This window comes from Oreochromis niloticus, linkage group LG6 (genome assembly GCF_001858045.2).
Source record: "Oreochromis niloticus isolate F11D_XX linkage group LG6, O_niloticus_UMD_NMBU, whole genome shotgun sequence".
NCBI classification, from domain to species: domain Eukaryota; kingdom Metazoa; phylum Chordata; class Actinopteri; order Cichliformes; family Cichlidae; genus Oreochromis; species Oreochromis niloticus.
The window spans coordinates 33,302,901-33,325,799 of NC_031971.2; the positions used below are offsets into that span (position 1 = coordinate 33,302,901).

A 22,899-nucleotide genomic window follows, 5' to 3' on the forward strand; every position below is an offset into this window, starting at 1 on the left:
TTCACCTCTACAATGAGGGAGTCCAGCAGCTCTGTTAGGATGTTTGGAGCATTTTCCTGCTATTGCGTTGACCTGCTTATCCCTTTAGGGAGAAGGGTCACTCCATCTTGACAGATTTTCTGAAATTATGGAAATTTCTGTTGTTCTAAGGGAATGGTCTCTTCAGGGATGACAGTACCCACACAGGGCACGAGGGGTCACTAACCCTAACCCTTACCCTATGTGAAAATTATGCGAATTAGATGTTTTTTGTACATATTTTCATAGTTACCGGATCACAATGCAATTAAACCATTTTGGAGATGTTGGACCAGTGTTGTAGATACCATTTCTACCACTGCCATCAGGACAACAATATACAAAGAAAGTTAACCCAGCTTTCCAGCAGCATTGGAAGCTCCATTAATGCTGTCTTAGTGGCATATGATAGCCAAAGACTGTAATAAGACACTTCATGTTGGTTTTTATTACCCATCTTTATATAGGTAAGTATATCAAAAAGGTTACATATTCAGCTTTAATTACATTTTTCTAAAATAAATATTTAAAAGCCTTTTCAAATAGAACAGAAGCAAAGTGTTTGCTCAGTGATTGTAAAAGTGGGTTTACCAAGGAGTGAGTGACAGAATTGGGGCTGAGCAAGCAAATAAAGAAGATGCAAATGTAGACCTTGTTTTCGCAGTGACATGTAAATTGTTTTGACTGCGGCAACCTTTAGTTTTTGCATAAATCTTAGGTTTGCTTTATTGCAAATGCAGTATCTCTGTAGCGTTATATTCAGAGAAAATACACGTAGTAATCTCAGGTGCACAGCAGCCTCAGTTAGCTGCCATTATTAGTCTACAGGCCACAGCAGAAAAGGCAAGAAGCATCAGAGCAATCAGAAAAATCTCTGTGTACACAGAAATAAGCAAGAAGTGTCCTTTATCACTAACAAGATCAACTTTTCATTGTTTTTTAAGATAGAGGTTGCACGAGACACAGTGGGTGCTTGACGTACACGGAGCTCTTCTGAGCTATGTTTTAATTTCTGTCTAGTTCTGCTCTGGGAGTATTTATGGTGGCCTTGCACTTGAGTGCAATACAAACATTCATTAGTGTTATCAATGAGAACTCTCCAGTGTGCTCTAATAATGCTTTACTATCAGCCTGATAAAGCAGCACTTATTAGCAGCCTAGAATTTACAGACTTCAGATTTCCGCCAAGCTCAGTCTCTTGGGAAACGATGAGAGTGTGTTTTCGACAATAATTCATGACAAACAGATAAAACACAGAAATGAAAACAACAGACTTTGGATTACACCCAGTGCCAGACATGTTCTGTGTAAACTGAACTGTGTGTGAACCAGAAATATGTCACTTTTTGTTTTCTTAAAATCTATTATACATAGCTACATACATATACATTATACCATCAGTCAACCAGTCAGTTAAAATAGTGTGCATTTAAATAAAGCTTAAACTGCAGTGCAGAATGCAATAATATATATTCTATCTTTCGCAAATAAAATACTCTGGAAAAAAATAATTTCTCTTTGAACTCTTTAGACCTTACTGTAATACACCGCCCACTCTTTTTTCTCCACATCGTGAGTGTGGCTCTTTACAAACCCATTTACTTCCCCATTAATGTTTCCATTCATTTCCCCCTCTTTTTCACCATCTTCATGTTCTTTTCTCAGAGCCAGAGGTGGCTTACAGGTGTGCCAGTTCCACAAAACTTTGTTCATATCATCCTGGGCTCTGATACCCAACAGCTTTTCCTCATCACTCTTCCACGCGTCTTCATCTTCGTTGTCGCTGTCATGTTTGCTGTGATGGCGGTGGAAGCTTCGCATCTCTCCGCTGATGTTCTCAAAGTATTGCTGGATGCAAACCTTGGCAAAGCTCTTGGCGTGCTCTTTACAGGTTTCATCGAACATCTTGCGTTCAATGTCAATATAATGGGACCAGTATTTGGTTTTGAGGAAGGCGGCCTGGGTGAAGCACGGCCGAATAGCTCGGATCAGGAAGGCAGTGAAGGTCATCATGAGCAAAACCATCCATCCGCATGCCTGTGAAATGCAGAAATGATAAATCTAGCAAAATGACCACTATTTTGAGCTCTCTAATGATGCTCTATGAACAAACTATAGATGTTAGATAGAAGGATCACACATAGACATCCTGCTAATCTTGACTCCTTCTGGTTTATCTGTGCTCGTGCAGATACTGAAAATCAGATGTGGTGAAGAAGGCATATTTAGCAGCTTCTTGACAGTGTCATAGCTCATTAACAGAATCTGTATATCAACTGACTTTTTAGAGATATCTTACTTTTAAGCCTGTATAATTGCCCTTCAGCTGATCAAAGACCTAAATAACAGTGTGGGTGTTTTTGGAAGAAGTGGAAGAGGTCCCAGTTCCATGAATAATAAATTTCAAGGCTTATCTATTGCTCTAATAAGCCAGCAGGAAAGCTTCAGTGAGCTCAAACTGTAAAGTGAATTATAGTCTGGCAGGGAGATTTAAGTTAAGAGCAGTCTTTGAGGAATAAAGCGAGGAAACTAAAATTAGTTTTCCTTGTTTTGAAGTTAAAATAGTTCAGTGAAATGACAGCCAGGGCTGAAGCCAGGATTTTGGAGACACTGAGGTCACAAGGGCCCACATTGGTACTCTTTTGATGGTTTTATTTAATTAGATTATTCATATTATAATTTTTTTGTGAATTTAATTTGAATGCGTAAATGCTTTTTAAAGGACAACTCTCTACACTGTACAAAGATGGTGAATCTTTGGTTCCTTATTTAGCTATTCATTTATCTGGCTTAAGAGTCAAATCTAAATCTGTTCAGCCTAACAATACTTGAAACAGCCAATTACAAACTCACCAAATGTTTTTTTTTTTTTATTAAATATTGTCAGCTAAGGGCAGTGTTGTCATTTTGTTGTCAGTCATTTTGACTTTCCATGGAGAAAAACTGCAGGTGGTACTAATAACAGTAACAATACATCTTTTCTATTCAGCTACTCCAGTCACCCGTGACAATGAGTCAGCATGAACAATACCAAAACTGTGGAATTCAGCTACCATTACTTTTTAATTGAGAAATTATTGACTGATACCAGCGTTTCTACCAAGCAGCTGGACAGTACCAACATTTTGTGTTCTATTTATTTTGGCTTTGGCCTGTTTATCCACATTTTTTCTGCCAGGAAAACAAAAGAAATCTGCATAATTAAAAACTGGACCACATGAGACAGCCTTCCCTTAAAAGATCCCTTAAAACAGCTTGAAATCTTTCAGCTCTTCATTCTGCTGTGTTTGAAGATGTAGTCAGCACAAACATTGGCCACTCACAATGATAAATGTCTTTTTATTTACTGTTGGTGTAAATCAACAAGGATGATACCAAAGTCCTTCAAGAAGCAAAGCTCACCGCTTGGCTCCCATCTTAGCAAACTCTTTAGGCAGGTATGTGGGGATTTATTTTTAAATGGCTAAATGAATGGAGAGAATGCCATCCATCCATCCATCCATCCATCCATCCATCTTCTTCCGCTTTATCCGGGGCCGGGTCGCAGGGGCAGCAGCCTAAGCAGAGAAGCCCAGACCTCCCTCTCCCCAGCCACCTCCTCCAGCTTATCCGGCAGGCCAGCCGAGAGATATAATCTCTCCAGCGTGTCCTGGGTCTGCCCCGGGGCCTCCTCCTGGTGGGACATGCCCGGAACACCTCACCCAGGAGGTGCCCAGGAGGCATCCTTGTCAGATGCCCGAACCACCTCAACTGGCTCCTTATGAGAAAAACATCGAGGGAACAGTTTACCCTGCCCGGGATAGGGTTACCGGGGCCCCGCCCTGGAGCCAGGCCCAGGGAGGGTGCCCTAGGGCGAGCGTCTGGTGGCCAGGCACAGCCCAAAAAGGGGACATGGGCCCATCCTCCCGCAGGCCCACCAGCCGCAGGAGGCGCCGTAGGGGTCGGGTGCATTGTGTGCTGGGCGGCGGCCAGGAGCGGAGGCCCTGGCGGACTGATCCCCGGCTACCAAGACTGGAGAGAATGCCATAAAAGTTATTATTTTTAAGGTCATAGGGACAAACCTGAAAAAAAAAACAACCTAACAACTAAGGCTGCTAAGTATGCAAAAGTGTCCAAAGTGTTGACTCAGTTAACATCTTTGGATTATGGCACTAGAGCACAGAATAAAATTCATGTTGTTGTTACAGTAAACCGAAAAAAAATAATATGTTAAAACTTTCAGGAGCCTCTATTGTGCACTTGTGTCAATGGAATAACATGATCGGCTCATACACTGATCAGACATAACATTTAGCTAGCTGACATTTGAGGCTGATTATCTCTTCATCGTCTCACCCTTTAGTGAGCGAGATATATTAGTGTTCTCAAAGCTAAGTTTTAGAAGCAGGAAGAATGGGCAAGTGTTAGTATTTGAGCAAGTTTGACAAGGGCCGAATTGTGATGGGTAGGCCACTGGGTCAGAGCATCTCCAAAAATGCAGCTCTTGTGGGGTGTTATTGGTCTGCAGTGGTCAGTATCTATTAAAAGTTCAATGAAAGAAGAGTTGTGAACAAGGGTCACGGGCAACGAAGGCTCACTGATGAGTTTAGGATGGGGAGGCTGGCCCATGTGGGCAAATCCCACAGATGAGCTGCTGTAGCTCAAAAAACTTAATGCTGATTCTGATAGAAAGGTGTCAGAATACACAGTTACACAGTGCCTCACATTATTATTATTATCATTATTATTATTATTATTATTATTATTGTTATTATTATTATTATTGTTATTATTATTGCTGAGACCTGTCGACCACCAAAAATGTGTGGATCAGAACTGGACCGCAGAGCAATGGAAGAAGCTAGCCTGGTGTGATGAGTCACATTTTCTTTGACATCACTGGGATGGCCAGGTGCATGTGAATTGCTTACCTGGGGAACACCTGGCACCAGGATTCACTATGAAGAAGGATAGCTGGCAGAGGCAGTGTAATGCTTTGATAATGCTCTGCTGGGAAACCTTGGGCCCTGCCAACCACGTGGGTGTTACTTTGATATTACCAACCTAAGCATTGATGCACCCTGTCATGAAAAGAGTATTCCCTGATGTCTGTGGCCTCTTTCAGCAGGATAATGAGCCCTACTAAAAAGCAAAAATGGTTCAGGGATAGATTAAGGAGTTTGAGGTGTTGACCAATCAAGCATCTGTGAGATGTGTTGGACAAACATATCTGATCCACGGAGGCCACACCTCTCATCTTACAGGATTTAAAGGGTCTGTTGCTAACATCATGGTGCCATATACCAAAGCAGAACTTCAGGGGTCTAATGGAGTCCATGTATCCACAGGTCAGGGCTTTTTTACCAGCAAAGGAGGAATCAACACAATATTAGTTGGTCATAATATTATGGCTGATCGTTGTATAGTTCCCATTTTGGCTATTAATATGCTTTTTGGGTGAAGATATATTAGTGTGTTCTCTAAATGCAGTGTTTTCACTGTTTATTTCACACTTGTATATTTAATGTTATCTTTTTTTCTCAATTCTACTAACATTAGATCATCTTCTAAGAGCCTTTTGGTATCATCTTTGAACAACATCTAAACTTTGAATCTCTAAGCTGTCTAATCTCTGATTCTCTAAGAATGTCTAAACTCATCCAGTCCAGTCTATTTCAAAAGTCAGACCTTAACTATGATTCAGTCATCTGGAACTTTTAGTCGACACTTTAATTTTCTCTCGCCTTGATTATTTTAAGTCACTTTTCACTTGTATCTCTCAGTTCTTCATAACAAGTCCTATTATTAACATATAAAGCTCTACATGAGCAGGCCCCTGCTTATGCAGTGCATCAGGAAAGTATTTACAGCTTTTCACTTGTTCCACATTTCGTTAAATTCATTTTCAACACACAATTCTACCCACCCCTTAATGATAAAGTGAAACAAATTGCTTGAATTTTTTGCAAATTTATCACAATAAATAAATACATTAAAAAAATATACAATATACATAAGTATTCACAGCCTTTGCTCAATAATTTGTTGAAGCACATTTGGCAGCATTTACAGTCTCAAGTGTTTTTGAGTAAAATGCTACAAGCTTGGCACTTGTTTTTTTTTTTTTTTTTTTATCTTGGCTGTGTTTAAGGTAGTTATCTTTTCTGAAGATGAACCTTCAACCGAGTCCAAGGTCCAGAACATTCTGGAGCAGGTTATTGTCAAGAATGTCTCTCTAGATTGCTGCACTCATCCTTCCCTTGACCCTGACTAGTCTCCCAATTCCTGCTGCCAAAAAACACCCCACAGCATGATGCTACCACCACCATGCTTCACTGTAGGGATGGCATTTGCCAGGTGATACGTGGTTCCTGGTTTCTGCCAGACATAATCCTTGGCATTCAGGCCAAAGAGTTCAATATTTGTTTCATATTTGTTTAATCTAGTCAGGGTTGAGGGAAAGAGCAAGGCTGAAGCTCTGTGGAGTGACTATTGGGCTCTTGGGCACCTCCATGACTAAGGTCCTTCTACCCCGATTGCTCAGATTGACCATGTGGCCATCTCCACAAAGAGTCCTGGTGGTTCCAAACTTCTTCCATTTATGGATGATGGGATCTACTTTGCCCATTTGGACCTTTTTTCTGTACGCTTCCCCAGATCTGTGCCTCGACAGAATCCTGTCTCTGGGTATTTATATAGCACCAAATCACAATGAGAGTCACTGCAAGGCATTTTATATTGTAAGATAAAGACCCTACAATAAATAACACTCAGTGCATCATCACTTCAGTAACCGCGGCCTATTGCAGCATAACTAAGGGAGGATTCAGGGTCAGCTGATCCAACCCTAACTATATGCTTTATATAAAAGAGTAGTTTTAAGCCTAATATTAAAAGTAGAGAGGGTGTCTGTCTCCTGAATCCAAACTGGGAGCTGATTTCACAGAAGAACCAAGCTGAATTCTCTGGCTCCCATTCTACTTTTAAAAATGCTAGGTAACAAAAGTAGTCTAGCAGTCTGAAAGCAAAGTGCTTTACTGGGGGGGGGGGTGGTACTCTGAGATCTTTAAGATAAGATTAGCCCTGATTAATCAAGACCTTGTACGTGAGTTAAAGGATTTTTTTAATTCATTCTAGATTTGACAGCGAGCCAATGGAGAAAAGTCAATATTTCTCCCACAGTGGCTTCTCTTCATTGGCTTAACAGGTGTGTGCCTTTCCATTTCATGTCCAATCAACTGAATTTACAACAGGTGGCCTTCAATCAACTTGTAGAAACGTCTAACAAAGGATCAGTGGAAATAGGATACACCTGAGCTGAATTTTGAATGACATAGGAAAGGCTGCGGATACTTGTGTGCATGTTATATTTTTTGTTTTTTTATTTTTAATAAATTTGCTAAACATATGAAGCAATTTTCCACTTTGTCACTATGGGATATCGTGTGCAGAATATTGAACTGAAAAATAAACTTAATCCATTTTGGAATAAGACTAATATGAAAAAATGTGGAACAAGTAAAGGATACTTTATGGTCCAGTGATGAGGTCTCACCAGCTTTGATATACAGTGCGTATATCAAAGCTGGTGAGACCTCATCACTGGAGCTTACTCAGATCATTTGATCAAGGTCTCCTATTTGTTCCGTGTGCTTTACATTAAAACCAGAGGTGATCTAGCTTACAACCTTGGTACAGCCTTTGTCAGCCTACGAGGTCAGCCGATTCAGTGATTTCTTTTCAACCACTGCAGAAAAGTCTTGATTGAGGGTAGCTTTCCCTAATCTTTCTCCCATTATTTGGGCCATAGTTTGCATCTATTTGCGTGTATGGAAGTGTGTATGTTGGAATGAATGCCTGACTGTCTCTATGTTGGATCATGTGGTATCTGCCTTTTTTTTCAAACTGATAAACACTTTGTAACTATGTGTTTGGAAAAGTGCTATACAAGTTAAGTTCTTTGTTTGCTATCGAAGTGGCTTACCAAACAACCATCACGGCATATAGCCACCAGCTTAGCTACTATTAATATTTTTCATAAATGTGGTGAGGGAAATTGCACATCTTGCTTGATTTTGTCAGAAAGTCATATCTAGAAACCACCCACACAGTGTTGCAAATAAACAATGGGATACCTGAGATATACACTTGATGTATCTTGATGCTGCCTCTCTTAATTCCTTATCCTCAAACAGGTCTTTGCAAGGGATACGTGCCAGGAATTTTAACTTCTCCGTCTCTGACATTCCTTGAATGACACTGGAATTCCCAAACCTGTCAATATCCAAGTTGATGCTGAAAGCGCAGAGGAAGCTCTTCCCATCCATGAGAGTGACAGACACCCACACTGCAGGGGCAATCAAAGATCTCTGTGTGATTGAGCAAAACATGTAGCGCAGGATTGTTGGATCCTTCGTTCTTTTCCCAGTGGGTCTTTTCCACTCCTCTGCCAACACTGACACATTATTGTTCAATACAAAACCTAACAAAAAGAACCATATGGGAGGAATAAGAAGCAGTCCGATCCCATAGGTGTAGTTATATTCTGGCATACAGGGACAGCTGAACTCAAACGCTGAGTACATTTGAGCACTAGCTAGTGCCATGATACCACAGATTCCATTCATAAAAGACTCCTGGTTGGATTGGAGAAACTGGAACATCATACGAAACTTATCCATCTTGAGAGATGTGTTGGGTCTTTAGTTCACAAGTACTTAAACCTATTAAAAAAAAAGTACAGTAACATGTTTAAGATAATGCAAAAAAACGCATAAAATCTGATTTTTATGAGAAATTATTATAGGTTTTAGTAAAATCTTCATTAATGGTTAAAAAATAATTGCAAATATTTTACATATGGTATAGAAAGCTATCAAAGATGGCAAAGAACAACTTTTGGAGTGCCATACTGTGAAACTTTGAACCAGTTTGTATTGAACCAGTTCTTATTAAGAGAAAATGAGGCCAAAAGCTATATGTGTTATTAAGCAGTCAAGTAAGTAATAAATAGACTTTTGGTTCTGCATTCCTTTTTCTATTGAATTAGAGGCTTAGTAGGTAGAGAAATATCACAACACTGGACTCTCAAAGTTTATTAAAAGTGGTTATTACTTATCTTTAAAGCATTTGTAACTCACTGCATATTCATTAATTAGGCCATAAAACGTATTTTATTAAAGACACCATGTTAAAAAGTGATATTATAATCTCTGTAAACTATGACTTCTACCTTAAATCAGCTTTAATGTGGACTGGGTTATCGGTTTAATATAGAGGAATAAATACAAAAGATACATAAAATACACTTACCTCTTTAAACAAGAGTCGATGAATAGATCAAAGGTTTAAAAAAATCATATAAGGACAGTGTCCATAATAAAAGTTTTGCTGTTGTACTTAGCAATCATCATAGCCCTGACCAACTGAAAGGTGCTTCTCGAACTCTCTGTCCAAAGCGAGCCACATCATCTGTCATCATGCCCCTCCCTTCGTAGGCCCCTGTCTTTAGTGTGATGTCAAAACAAATTCTGATTCACCCCACATTCTCAAAAGTACACCTGTCAAAGGGAAAATATAGTTTCCATCATTTCTGGGAGTGCCTTTATTTGCTATATGCATGCAGTGTGTGGTGAGGTTTATTCGAGAAACCCGAACTTCGAGGGTGTAGTTGTGTTAATGTGCAGTCGTAACAACGAAGACATGCAAAAACACTTTCAACCCATTCAAATATCTGTGGCTTTGGCTGGAAAATGTAGTTGTCTAAGAGGTGAGGGTTCAGCCTGTTTTCACTTGTGTAATCAAAACCAGAAGAATCAAATCAACAGCTTCACTTTTAAAATATAACTACTAATGTTATCACATATTGATTACTTTATTTCACATAACTCTTTCAGAGCACCTGGACCCACTGAATGTAATAGAGCTTGACAAACCAGTTAGAAACCCACAAGAAGATAAAAGACAGAGGCACTCTCTGCTATTCATGCATATAAAACACCATTGTTTTTATTTGAACAAAGGTAGGTGGCTAAATGCTTTCATTTCATAGTATACTATGAAATGATCTAAACAACCTCATACTGCTTACTGGTAAAAACTGTCTAAACGATTCAAAGTAATTGCTCAATTCTGACATTTTGAAATTGCCGTTGAAATTACAGGAAGTCTGTGCTATCTTTTCTTCTGTCTATTGCACAGGAAAATGTCACAGCAGAGCACATGGGCAGGGTGTGCAGGAAATAAGTCACAGAAGGCAACCTACATCTAAAATAGGAAGAGATCACAGAACCTGTGGCTGTGCAAGGTTGATCTCTCTTCCGTCTTTATACCTATTCAGTGCGTTGCATTATTGAGATAAACACACTTTCTGGTGCGTATTCTTCTTCTCATTTAATGTCATGTGCAAAAAGTAATCTAGTATTTAGCATATAAAGTAACAACAGAAAGAAATAAGTAAAGAGAGGAAGTTGCTTCGTTCTCTGTTTTCTGACATCACTGTAAAATTTGCTAGCAGGAACATTGGTTTTGAATTATTTTAATGGATAATTGCAAGGTTTTAGATTCAGTAGCGTTTTGTTTTATTAATCACTAATTAATCACATGCATTTTTATAATTGACTGAATGCTGCCATTTAATTCACTCATAGACAATACTGACGATGCAAGACACTCTGCTGAGAGTGTTTGTGGTGGGTCTCGGTCTCTTAATGTGTCCAAGGGATGACCCTGGAGTTGAGGAATGGGACGATATTGTCAACAAGGACATGCAAAGGCATGAAGAGCTGCCGCCGAGAGAGGAAGAGAAACTCGACCAGGAAATGCCACCTGTCAGTGAGAAAATACACACAGACAAAAATGAGACTGAAGATGACAGAAACATTCATGATGAACAGAAGAAGTCTGATCAAAATGTCACTGAGGCTGCTTTAAAGACATCACAAGATGCTAATGAGCTAAAGGGAAAAGATATCCATACTGACAGCCCTTTTGGAGACCCTGGCAGACCACAGGGCCAGCATGCAAGACCTGAGAAGGAAATATCAAGTTCCAAAGGACAAGACACACCTTTTAAAAATGTCAAGACATCAGAAAATGAAACCTCAGAGAAATCAATTGCAGAATGGGAAAGAGATTACCTCTGGTACATTTGGAACACATTCTCAGTCATTTCCATGATCCGTTTCTGTTGGAAATACCTGAATAGGAATTCCCAAACGACACAAGTAGCAGCCTCCCCTGTGACGTGCGCTGCTGATAAAGTGGAGCTACCAGACATTGGTACTCTTCACGATTTTTATGCTAAATATGTTCAAGAATCATCTCAAAAGAAGTGGAGGAAGGATGAGTTTCTGGAAGGATTTGCAAATGACCTGCTAGATGCTATGAGGACCATATGTGGTAGAAATAGCAGTATGGTGATTGAGGACTTTCAGATGCTCAGTGCCTGTAATATCATTGTCCCTTTGACCCCACCTAAGCCATTTAGTTTTCACATTCAGCTCTGTAACCACAAAGGGAGGGATTTTTCAAATATGCCAGTGTGCGGTCAAATAAAACTTTTGGAAAATAAGAAAACCCAAGACTGCCACTGTCAGAACTCTGATGCAGATGAGGATATGGTTTGCCTGCTGCATTCTGACCACAATGAGAACATAAGGACAGAAATTACTGAGGTTTGTGATGGTTTTCTGTGCTCAAAGAACACTCCTTTCTTGTCAAAATCACTGGTCTCCAGATGGTTTCAGAGCACTATAAAACAAGCATGGAGACTGATTTCACACAAGTATGAGTTTGAGCTCAACATTCACTATATTGATGCTCCTGGTGCTCTAGTGATCAGATTCAAGTCAGGCAAGAAGATCACCTTCAGTATGAATCCTGTGGTTACATTTAATAATGATGCTTATTTTTTCATTACACCTTTGTCCTCAAGTGATTTAGATACTTTCTGGAGACTATCCTTAACCAGCTATGAAGACCATCTCCTAGAACATCTCTCGAAACGCCTGCCTGAAAATGCTTGTCATATTCAAGCACTTGAAATTGCACGTTTCCTTCACAAGAGGCAGACGGCAATGACGGGAAGTAGTGCTCTGAAGGATTTTCATTTCAAAACGGCCCTAATGCATCTGCTTCTCACCACAGACCCAAGACACTGGAACGCAAACTGTGTTGATTCTAGGTTACGAGACTTGCTATCCTTTATAGAAAGAAGTCTTGAGAAAAAGGTACTCAAACACATTCTCATTGGCAATCCTTTAACTGAAGTTATTGAACTTCCTGTTGAATTAATCAGAGCAAAGCCAGTGAATCTCTTCCATCCTCTTGTGGTACATAACTGCATGTACAGGAATGCTATGACACATTTCCAGGAGATGCTTAGAAATGCATACATGATGGTTGATGATTACGCAAAATATACTGAAAGAGCAAATTGAAAAATTTGAAGACAGTGTAATTTAGAGTTTTAATTTTCAATTGAACCGTTGACAGTAAACAAATTGTTGTACATTCATAAAGTAATGGCATACTGTGCAGAGTTCAAGAAATAAAGCAGCTATTTTTAAAACAATTCTGATCATTTAAACATTAAATTACTGGTCCCAATGGTTTAGGAAGTCCTCATTTTTCTGTATCTGGATCATCCAAGTTGAACATGCCAGCATCACGGGACTTCATCTTGGGCTCAGACTTTACATGTTCATCTTCACTGGTCAAGTCAACCATCCAAGAGTGACTTGAAATTATCTTCCTAGAAGCTGATGAGGAAAAAAAGTTTGAAGTTTTATTTGTTCACGTGTGAGACCACTTTCATGCCTTCAGTGTTCTGCAAGACAGTCTGGTTGTCAGTTTGCTTCAAAAAGACTTCATTCAGCTTGCACTGAGCCAAGCTTAGCTGAGTGAAAAGCTATTGCATCTCATGTAAATTTAAAAATTACCCCTTTGTTGTGGTGACGAGCAAGTTGATTCACAACACGCGCACACAGTGTCATACCCGTAGAGCTCTTTCCAGCTAAAACACAAAGTGGGGGTCAAAAAAAAAAAAAAAAAAAATTTGGTGACAGCAAGCACAAACGTAACACCTTGTAGAATTTCAGTTTAGCCAACTCACCTTCCAGTAACTGGATCATAGTTACAAGCCTTCGAATTCCGAGTTGGAGTAGGTGACCCCATAAAGATCTCACAGTGCAAGTACTGTTCCTAAAGAGACATTGCATTTAGTGTTTACATAATGCATTTCATGGCATCCATTTCTATACAACCTATTGGGGGTACCTGTGATGAGATCATGGAAGTAGGGTCCTTAAAGAGGACAGCTCCCACAGTCACTCTCTGGACCATCTTCGAGCTACCAATAAGGAACTTTGACTGTAGCATCACCTTGCCATCAATCATACAGCTAGAATTGGAGATCAGACAGGTTTATCCACTCCCAGCAAGTCACCTCAGTGTTAATTATGATACTGTAAAAATATTACCCATGGTTGTCAACGACTGTATATTTAGGATTTGAGTCTGGGTTGCTGGAAGGGGTCATGAAGCACTTGTTGATGTAGAGCCTTTTATTTCTAGAGCTTGCTGTGTGGTAAAGTACACTGGCCTCAAAGTACATCGACTGTCCCAAGCTGTAGATTTTGGTCCCAGTGACATTATTTCCAGATGCTTTAGTAGGGTGAAAGTGGCAAAGCACAATATAAGGCAAAAATAAATCAGGCTGCTGCATATGTTTGGCTAACTGAGTGAATTGTGATGAGTTCTGAAAAAATGTTTGTGGAACATTTTATGCTTCCCTAAGCTTTTACCAGTATGGATGCTGTTGTAGCTCTATAGTGTACATTTGCATGCCAAAATAAAAAACAGCCAGCTGTTGTGGTATATGAAATAAACAATTGCTTGAACTTAAACTTGTCTCTGGTGTACTTTCTAAAAATGTCCTTGTACAGAAAGGCTTGTCAAATCTCTGTTTCCTCCTTCATACGTAGAAATTAAAAGGTTTAGATCAGGGGTATCGAACTCCAGGCCTCGAGGGCTGGTGTCCTGCAGGTGTTAGAGCTCACCCTGGGTCAGCACACCTGAATCAGATGATTAGTTCATTACCAGGCCTCTGGTAATGAGGCCTGGTAATGTTGAGGAGGTCATTTAGCCATTCAAATTAGCTGTGTTGGATCAAGGACACATCTAAAGCTTGCAGGACACCGGCCCTCGAGGCCTGGAGTTTGACACCTGTGGTTTAGATGCTACTTTCCACTTTGATAGAAGACTTTGGGAGTTTAATATTTAGTGTTACCAGCCATATTTGAAAGTCTTTACTTTAAAACATACTTAAGGCCTACCATTTGAAGAATTCAAATTCTGGACAGCAATGAAATTTAATCTAGAATGTTTACCATCTACAAGGATGAGGCTGAAAATTCTTTTTGGTTTCAGTGCTCTGAAAACTGTTCCTCCTCGCAGTTTGGGGTGGAAGCCAACTTTGTACGAGTGAAAGAACCTGCAATAGTTAAAACTAATTAACTGGAGACCATTCAAAATTAAGGACACATGGCTGATTAGAAGTCTTTTATAATCTTAAAAAAAGGGAAAAAAAAAAGTCTTACCTGGGAAACCGACACTGCAGAGGAATTTCAAATGGCATTTCCCTTAAAACTGGAGTGGTTTGTCTGAAGCGGAGAACATTGCTGATGGACAAGTAATCTGCATGACTCTGGAACATAAACATTTCCATTTGGTTTGTCATAGTAAAATATGAAACACATACATTACGACATTCACCAACCTCTTGCTTGAATCCACAGCCAGTTACAAAAGAGTAGAGTAAGTAGTAATAGTGTTCATTTTCTTGGTTAACAGGGCATGTACCTAGTTTCAAATATTTGTATGCATCTCTGGATTTAAAGACCTCTTTCCTGATTCTTACATACATTTTATCCACATGGCACAAAATTTCAACCAACTTGTCTCTGCCCGTTTCTGCTCCTCCAGTTACAGGAGCAGCAGGAGCACTAGCAAGCAATATTTTCCTGGCCAATTCAGGAAGGGGCCGGACTCCTCTTTCCGGCTTGAAAATCTGTTTTTGGTCATAGGAAGCTGGGACATTGAGATACTTGGGTAACTTCATTGCTTCAGGTGTTGAAAAATCGCCATCTGACGCGCTCCTCTTGAGTTTATCTGTAGGTGCAGAATCTTCTGTTTCGTCTTTATCTGCCACTGTCTCCATTTTTTCCTGGTCTAATTCAGGATCTTGCCCAAACACACCATACTCAGCTTTGTCTATAAACTGAAAACAGGCAGACCAAAACAGCAGAAATAAAAACCCAGCATGCATCAGCCCCATTATTATTATTTTAAATTCCAGTGGCTGCCTCGCACTGCTGGTCCTTCACCTAATAAAGTTCAGCCAGATAGCAGTGTTTCACCCTGCTTTTGTATTCTTCAGTTCAGAAAGAATTCACACACCTGCTAGAAATGACAATCAGTACCAACCAATGAGTGGTGGCCAGCAATAATCATCTTTTTTTAGTGGAAAGCAGGTGGTGTTAAATTATGCTTCTTCCTAATCCCTTTTGATGTTTTTATGATGATAATGTTTTGTTATGATTTGTTTTGTTTTGTTTGCTTGTGTTTTTTGTTTATTTATTTTTATATTATTTAAACATAGTCAAAATAAAGCCACACATTCAATTACATTTCTCACCATTTTTTCTGGTTGACAGTTTGACACCATTTTTCTTTATTATGTTTTTTTTTTTTAAATGTTGGTCTTTTGGGGATTTCCCCCAATTGAAAGCTAAACTATAGCCACAACCAAATTGTTACATACAGGGAAACGGTGTTCATTTAACTTCTGGCTTTTATTTAGCTTCTGGCTAAATCAACACAGGCTACAGCTTGGCAGGAGTTGCCTATGTTCAATCAATTCATAGTATTCATACAGATGTATATCCTACTTTTTACCAGTCCACATGTTTGGCTGATTCATAACCGTATCGTATTTAGGAAATGGTGATTTAACATAGAATTTTGTTGTTGTTGTTATTTTATAACTCTAAATCGTGCAAGGATGTGACGCAGTTGATGATGCTGACGCAGTTCCTTACCAGGAAGTTCCAACATAGTACATAGTACAGTACACTGTGGATGTACGTTTTCAGGCGGAATAGTCCTCGTAGGTATTTACTTTATAAACAAAGGGAAGCAATCGCTATTTGATTTTATTAGAGTACATTTATATGTAGGACAAAACAGTAGTTTTTATTTTGTACTTGTAGTTTGTAGTAGAATGCGTTACTGTCGTTTTTGTTAGCTGGCTAGCTAACAAGCCAGCTAGCACCCGTGGTTGTTTGGATCAGTTAATATTGACGTTACATCAACGGGATCTACGTTGGGGTTCTAGTGCTAAATCGCGGGGTTGATTTTCCATTACATTCAGTGGAATAACGAAATAGCTGGATTTGTCAAAGTGTGTGCGAAGTAAAAGGTAATCGTTAATTTAAATCGTGAGTAGTGCACAAGCTAACTCATTAGCTAAGCCCAGCCGCGGTCGTCTTCCCTTCGGTACCACACTCGGGGACCGCTTGGTTTCTCCAGTGGATGCCTGGTGAGCTTAAAAGGCTCTCTGCAAAGCGGATCCAATGCGTGGGATGATGGGAACTCAGAGTAGTCCTGTCAAGAGCTACGATTATCTCCTGAAATTTCTACTGGTCGGAGACAGCGATGTTGGAAAGGGAGAAATCTTGGACAGCTTGCAAGACGGATCAGTAGAATCTCCCTATGCATATAGCAGTGGTAAATATCAATATCCATTTTTCTTAATTGTTTTGAGATGACTTTAAAGCCAAATATGACCAAGGATAATCTGATTTGTGATATTAGGAATTGATTACAAGACCACCACAATTCTTTTGGATGGGAGGAGAGTGAAACTTGAGCTATGGTAAGTTTTTTATTTCTTTATTTTTATTATTACTATTTTAACATAAATATATAATATTAAGAATAATGATGTAAAAAATTATTGAGCAACCACTCAGTTCTTTATATTTTGCTTTAAATGAGCCAAAATTCTGAGTATTTTTTGGCAGTAGTTTTCTAGGCTTTCAGAGGGTCTTTCAAAGTTTTCTTTAAACACTGGCTGCTTTTTCACTCGTGTTTATTCCACTCCTTGTGCCGAAACATTTTTAGAGGAATGTTGTTCTTTGTTTTGTTTTGTTGTTGTTTTTTTTGTATGTCAAGCCATTTAAAACTGATTTATGAATCATCCAAGCATGAAAAAGCCTTTTAACTAAAGGGTTGAACTAATGTTATGTCTCCACAACTGACAACTTGCTAAAGAAGTGATTTTAAACTGTATCGTTAGACACTTTTTTAAAAAATTAGTAGCCTGTTGCAAAACACACAGAATTTAATCAATGTCTTTAGTAATCTACCAAAAATGCCAGAGATGCCAGAGAATACATTTTGACAGGCATACAGTAGTATTTTTCTCACCAACAAGGTGGTTCCAAAAGTGATTAGATGAAAACCTTGCATATCAGAGCATGTTGTGTAGTACTTCTTTAAAACATTCAGGGAGTTAAACCAGTGTAGGACAAAAGAAGGAGTAGCAGGCCTGAAAAATATTTTCACCTGATGAACAATATCTGAAAGTTATGTCTTTAAGAAATAAATGGAAAAAATCAGCAAAGACCTGGCACATTACATGATATATGCATTTGGCCTTTCAGTTGATCCATTTATTTTTCACCAAAACCTACTCTGAAATGGGCTTAGTGGAAGGGTGGCTGTCAGGAAAATGGAGATAAGGCTGAAGTGTGCCACATTACACAAGAACTGCACTAAAAATCGGTGCCAACAAGGCTCATAGAGGGATTAATGTAGATATTTTGTTCAAATTGTCATCAGCAGTGTGGGATCATGTTGACAGAGAAATGAACAAAAGGCAGCCAGCATCCAAAGACGAGCTTTGGGATGTTCTTAAAATGCCTGGAGAACTATACCCGAACTAAAGGAATTACAAGAAATCTCCCTAAGAGAGTTCAGGCTATGTTTAAGAGTAAAGGTGGTCATGCCAAACGTTGACTTTCAAACTCATTATATTGTGCACTGTATTTCCATGTATGCACCTTACAAAAAATCACTGCATCCATTTCCCATTTCTCTTGGAAAATATAAAGAAATAAGAGGCATTTCAAGAGTTCTGCAGAGTGTTTTAAGCTGGTAATGGCTGTAGAAATGAACAAACCTGGAGTAGGCCTATTTTTCTAGTTTGTGCTTATGTGCCTCTTCAACAGGGACACATCAGGTCAAGGCAGATTCTGCACCATCTTCAGGTCCTACTCTCGCGGAGCACAGGTGACTGGAAAAGCCATTAGAAATATATTTTTTTTTCTTATTGTGGAATTCAATATTTATGTTAATACATTTCTTCTACAGGGCATCCTGCTGGTGTATGACATCACAAATGGCTGGTCATTTGATGGCATTGACCGTTGGATCAGAGAAATTGATGAGGTAATTTCCTTCAGCTAATCTCTGGAGTAGAAAAAAATACTCAAAGCAGTATTTGAGAGCAGCAGTGTGTGAGAAAATCTCTGGTACAGAGTGTGTATCAGAGTTGTGCAGGCCAATTGTTACAGCCTCTTTCAATAGGACAAAGTGTACTTCATGTACCGTCTGTTATGCAAGTGCCAACAACTAACCTTAACCTCAGGCAACTAGGCACCAAAATTAACTTCACTTATATTGGTAATTAAAAAACAAATGATGGCAAAAAATGGCAAATTTATGGCAAATGGCAAATTTAAAAATGAATTTTAGGAAAAGGAGCAGCACTGACAAGGCCATCTATCTCAGTCTCTGCACTGATGACGGGTATGACAGCATAACGTGTTTATTTATTGAGTTTTTCAATTGAAGAAAACTTTAATGTAGCTCAAGCTTAAACAAACCAGTATTTCAGCAAAACCATGTGGTAATATAGCGGACGTTTCACAACCCAACTTGACTGATGGTAGAGCAACAACATCATTACATGATTTTCAGCAAAAACCTGTGGTAATGGGACAGATATTTCACAACTCAGCTGGACTGGAGAGAAAGTGACTTGCATTTCAAGCAATTAAAAGAAGCCTGGCTTCAAAATACTTTTGAATTTGTGTGTAGATTTTTAAATTATTACTTTGTAAGGGTGGTCCAGAGAGAATCCATGTTGAAAACCATGTACTTGCTGCCAAATCACAGTTGATGTGGGCAGTTGAGTTAATTATGAGGACCTAGATAATAAGGTCTTTAGGTATTACAATAGATAGATGTCTCCTCGATGGTTCTGTGTAACAAACCATCTGTCTCATTGGTTTGTAAATCTGTGGAACTTGCAGACAGTGTTTTATCCAAGCATGCAAGCTACAGTTAGCCTATCACTGCAGCACCCACTATTAATGTTGGTCCACATGTATCACGTTACAGGTCAATTTTTACAGTGACATTATATTGTTTTCTTCAGCATGCCCCGGGTGTGCCCCGGATTCTTGTGGGAAACCGGCTTCACCTGGCTTTCAAGCGGCAGGTTCCAACGGAGCAGGCGAGAGCTTACGCAGAAAAGAACAGCATGACGTTTTTCGAGGTCAGTCCGCTCTGCAACTTCAACGTCATCGAGTCCTTCACAGAGCTTTCACGCATCGTGCTGATGAGGCATGGGATGGAGAAATTCTGGAGGCCCAATAGAGGTGAGCTGGTTACTAATTTTTCATTTATTTATTTATTTATTTATTTCTAACCAGACTTGGGAGAAAACATGTTTGGTTTTTTTTGTTTTGTTTTTTTCTTTGTGTAATAGTTACACAAATCCTTCCAGAAAGTGAATTATGTAGATGCATTGCTACAAGATTTCTTCTTCTATTACTCAGATGTGAATAAATCAGTTTCATTACTGAATCCTGTGTTGAATCCCAGAACATCATACACTGTAGTGGACATCATCATTGTTTGCATTTATCCTTGTGCCTGGTGTGTCTGGATTACTTTTTGATCAAAGGTTAAACTCTGCATATCATAGGGACTTGGACCTAATAAATATTAGGCAGCCATTAATTTTCCTCAAAGGCAGAAGAGATAAGACTTAAGAAGTGATCTCTACCTTGTCATCTGCAGTCTGCATTTCTGCCAGTTGTTTTCATAGCATTTACTGCAGGGTAGTCTCTACTGTGCCCTTACATAAATCAAGCTAGCTCTTTGATAAGAAAACTAATATTTTTATTTTTGTTGTATTTAAAACACTCTCTGTTGTAAAGTTTTTATTGTTTTATTAAATATACTCTCATTTACATAAATACGTTTTTGCTTATAGTGGGTTTCTTTTTTCTTTTTTTTTTTGAATGTCATGACATCACAAGTGTGTTTTTTCCCAAATGGAGAAAATATAAGATTATTATTTTAAAAGTATTCTTAGTTAAGATACTAATTCTGGGTAAACTACTCGGAATAGTCTGGTTTGTGTATATTCACAATTTACACAGAAGTTTGCAGGGGTGAAAAGCTTTACTACTATCTCTTCTTACGCAGAATATTCACTTACTTAGTAGATTTTATGGATACAATGAAGAGCCTTAATAAGTACTGCAGATCTCTGACACGTGCTCATCCATATTCCTGTGTTTCCACAGTCTTCAGTCTGCAAGATCTGTGCTGCCGTTCTATCGTCTCCTGCACACCGGTGCACCTCATTGACAAACTGCCCCTCCCTGTGGCCATCAAGTCCCACCTCAAGTCTTTCTCCATGGCCAATGGCATGAATGCAGTCATGATGCATGGACGCTCTTACTCTGTGGCTAACAGTGCCGCCTCAGGTGGTAGCAGTGGTGGAAGCAAAGCTAACAGCCTGAAGCGCTCAAAGTCCTTCAGGCCTCCACAGAGTCCTCCAAAGAGCTCGTCGTTGTCCCCTAAAGGAAACTGTAAGATATCATAGTGAAAGAGCAGACTGATGGTTCCTCCATAGAGCCAGTGTTAAAAGTGTTGTTGCTCCAAGAGGTCATGAGGCCAGAGAAAAGTACGGAGGCCTGCCAGCAATGGATATAGCTGTGAACTTTCCTTGACCTTTTGGGAACTGACTTGGATGGTTGGTTTCTGTTATCTCTTTCCGCGTGCTGGTGCCATCTTGTGGATGTTCGTTTACCTGTACTCTACTACAGAGGCTCACTGTGATCGAGTAGAATAAGATTTCCCTGGGACCAACACATGTGAATCGAGGATTACAACTCACCGGTTAACACTACAAACAAATAGAGGGGCTTCTTTTTTAAGGATTGTTTATTGGTATTTAAAATCGGACTTGAAACTGTAAATACATTACGTGCTCTTGTTATGTTCTGTGGTGAATGTCTTGGGGAGGAATTTCTTATGCTTGTTTTGTTTTGAATGTTTTGGGGAGACTTGCTTCAGTGTTGTCTGTCATTGACATTTTTTTTCCAGCCTCAGTTGTCATAACTTATTCAAAATTCACATAGTTTCTAAAATAAGATTGAATGTCATGAGAAAATCTTTTTACAAGCAGCCAAGGGCTTAAAGAGAATTTAGGATCTATTAACTGAAAGACGATGTTAGTCGAGCCATTACTTAATCTGTAAAACTGTCTGAAAAAATTCAAGCCAAGTTGGTTTGTTGGCAAGACTTAAATTTCAGCCCAAATGAAATAATCCTGCATCTCCATCAGTCATTTTTTTCAGCAACTGTCACTTGCTCTGACAATTTACACCTCTAAAGCTTGTTTTCTTTCTTGGATCACTGCTTAACTGGATTAAACCATCCAGAGCGTGATCAGGTTTAATCTTTTAACTTATTAAACAATTGCTCTGTGCTCATTAGGAAACCTTGTACAAAAACATGTACAGATTGTTTGCTCATTTTAGGGGTTTAATCTTAAAAAACATTAAACATTTGTGTCTTGGTTCTTAATATTTCATAAAAGTAACGGGCGTTGGTGAGAAGAATCTTTTAATTTGGTTGCTTTGCAGATATTTTATATACATGATATGTATTTCTGAATGTAAAACTTTATTCACCTACCTTTCTGTGGCCATGTGGTTATATTTGAGATTGTAAGAATTGGTGGTTGGAATTTTCTTTAGTAGTTTCATACATTTGGTTGCACTTCTGCAGTTTTCCAGCATTTTTAAATGTGTGTGAATACTAGAAGAACTTACAGTCATTCTTTACAGATGTACTGTCGATACAATGGAAGCACAATGTAAGGTTGGATAAAGATTTCAGAAAGGATGTTAAGTATTTTAACCATGGCTACTGATATTTTCTTTTATTAATTGAATAATTGAAACAAATATTTTAATTATAATCTGTACTCTCATTTTTGTTCCACGTTCAAAGAACATTGCTGAATTCCCACTTCAACATTTTCATGGTTAAATACATGTATTCGGCTAATGGGGTGCATGTTTGCTGTTGGCTCCTGTTCTATGTGATTTATTGAGACCAGAACAATGGATTAACAACTCTTGGGTGAACATCTAAAGCACTATATGTAAATGTTTGATAATGATTGTTGCTATCAGCGCTGTGTATTGGGATGAAGCCTTAATTCTTATTTTGTCTCCATCAAAAACAGTCAAAATAAAGGGTAAAACTAAGGAGTTGCATTTTTATTTTCACTTACTTGTGTGCTCTAGATTGGGGAAAATTTTTCATTCAGACATTTATCAAGTTCACTGTGGGAATTGTGGGAGTATTTTTGTCCTCTTTGTCAGGTCAGAGGCATTAAATCCCGTGGGGGGGTTGAATTGATTAGCTGCTCTCTTGGTATTGGCCAGCTTTGGATATCGGTCTAACATGGCTAGGAGCGCATGAATGCACAGCGGTCAAATGTCACCCAAAGGTTTCAGGGTCATTTCC

The 22,899-nt window shown here is 39.0% G+C and overlaps 4 protein-coding genes across 4 annotated transcripts; 2 read left to right on the top strand and 2 right to left on the bottom strand.

Moving 5' to 3' along the window:
- Positions 1-1,524: 1,524 nt before the first annotated feature.
- calhm1b (calcium homeostasis modulator 1b) lies at positions 1,525-8,678 on the bottom strand. The gene is made up of 2 exons (XM_003453787.2): positions 8,133-8,678; positions 1,525-2,055 (listed from the first exon to the last, which is right to left on the bottom strand). Exons 1-2 carry the CDS (start codon positions 8,676-8,678, stop codon positions 1,546-1,548), a joined length of 1,056 nt encoding a protein of 351 aa, XP_003453835.1. The 3' UTR covers positions 1,525-1,545.
- A 1,554-nt stretch (positions 8,679-10,232) lies between these two features.
- Positions 10,233-12,571, top strand: LOC100711228 (inositol 1,4,5-trisphosphate receptor-interacting protein). The gene is made up of 2 exons (XM_003453788.5): positions 10,233-10,369; positions 10,647-12,571. The coding sequence occupies exon 2, from the start codon at positions 10,659-10,661 to the stop codon at positions 12,435-12,437; it is 1,779 nt and encodes a 592-aa protein (XP_003453836.1). The 5' UTR covers positions 10,233-10,369; positions 10,647-10,658; the 3' UTR covers positions 12,438-12,571.
- zp3c (zona pellucida glycoprotein 3c) lies at positions 12,453-15,438 on the bottom strand. The gene is made up of 8 exons (XM_013276650.3): positions 14,777-15,438; positions 14,598-14,704; positions 14,388-14,491; positions 13,479-13,662; positions 13,276-13,399; positions 13,112-13,200; positions 12,939-13,012; positions 12,453-12,758 (listed from the first exon to the last, which is right to left on the bottom strand). Exons 1-8 carry the CDS (start codon positions 15,332-15,334, stop codon positions 12,622-12,624), a joined length of 1,377 nt encoding a protein of 458 aa, XP_013132104.2. The 5' UTR covers positions 15,335-15,438; the 3' UTR covers positions 12,453-12,621.
- A 637-nt stretch (positions 15,439-16,075) lies between these two features.
- Positions 16,076-22,637, top strand: LOC100700672 (ras-related protein Rab-40C). Its single transcript, XM_003453833.5, has 6 exons — positions 16,076-16,785; positions 16,873-16,933; positions 18,291-18,351; positions 18,433-18,510; positions 19,502-19,724; positions 20,661-22,637. Exons 1-6 carry the CDS (start codon positions 16,632-16,634, stop codon positions 20,960-20,962), a joined length of 879 nt encoding a protein of 292 aa, XP_003453881.2. The 5' UTR covers positions 16,076-16,631; the 3' UTR covers positions 20,963-22,637.
- Positions 22,638-22,899: the final 262 nt, after the last annotated feature.

Excerpts from the sequence above, each read along its gene's own strand:
- calhm1b (XM_003453787.2), bottom strand. The coding sequence starts at position 8,678 with ATGGATAAGTTTCGTATGATGTTCCAGTTTCTCCAATCCAACCAGGAG. Across the intron at positions 2,056-8,132 it reads ACATCAAGTGTATATCTCAG|GCATGCGGATGGATGGTTTT; the intron begins GTATCCCATTGT and ends TGCATTTCACAG.
- LOC100711228 (XM_003453788.5), top strand. The coding sequence starts at position 10,659 with ATGCAAGACACTCTGCTGAGAGTGTTTGTGGTGGGTCTCGGTCTCTTA.
- zp3c (XM_013276650.3), bottom strand. The coding sequence starts at position 15,334 with ATGGGGCTGATGCATGCTGGGTTTTTATTTCTGCTGTTTTGGTCTGCC. Across the intron at positions 14,705-14,776 it reads GCTGTGGATTCAAGCAAGAG|AGTCATGCAGATTACTTGTC; the intron begins GTTGGTGAATGT and ends TTTATGTTCCAG. Across the intron at positions 13,013-13,111 it reads TATGATCCAGTTACTGGAAG|CTGGAAAGAGCTCTACGGGT; the intron begins GTGAGTTGGCTA and ends TTTGTGTTTTAG.
- LOC100700672 (XM_003453833.5), top strand. The coding sequence starts at position 16,632 with ATGCGTGGGATGATGGGAACTCAGAGTAGTCCTGTCAAGAGCTACGAT. Across the intron at positions 16,934-18,290 it reads AGAGTGAAACTTGAGCTATG|GGACACATCAGGTCAAGGCA; the intron begins GTAAGTTTTTTA and ends CCTCTTCAACAG. Across the intron at positions 18,352-18,432 it reads CCTACTCTCGCGGAGCACAG|GGCATCCTGCTGGTGTATGA; the intron begins GTGACTGGAAAA and ends TTTCTTCTACAG.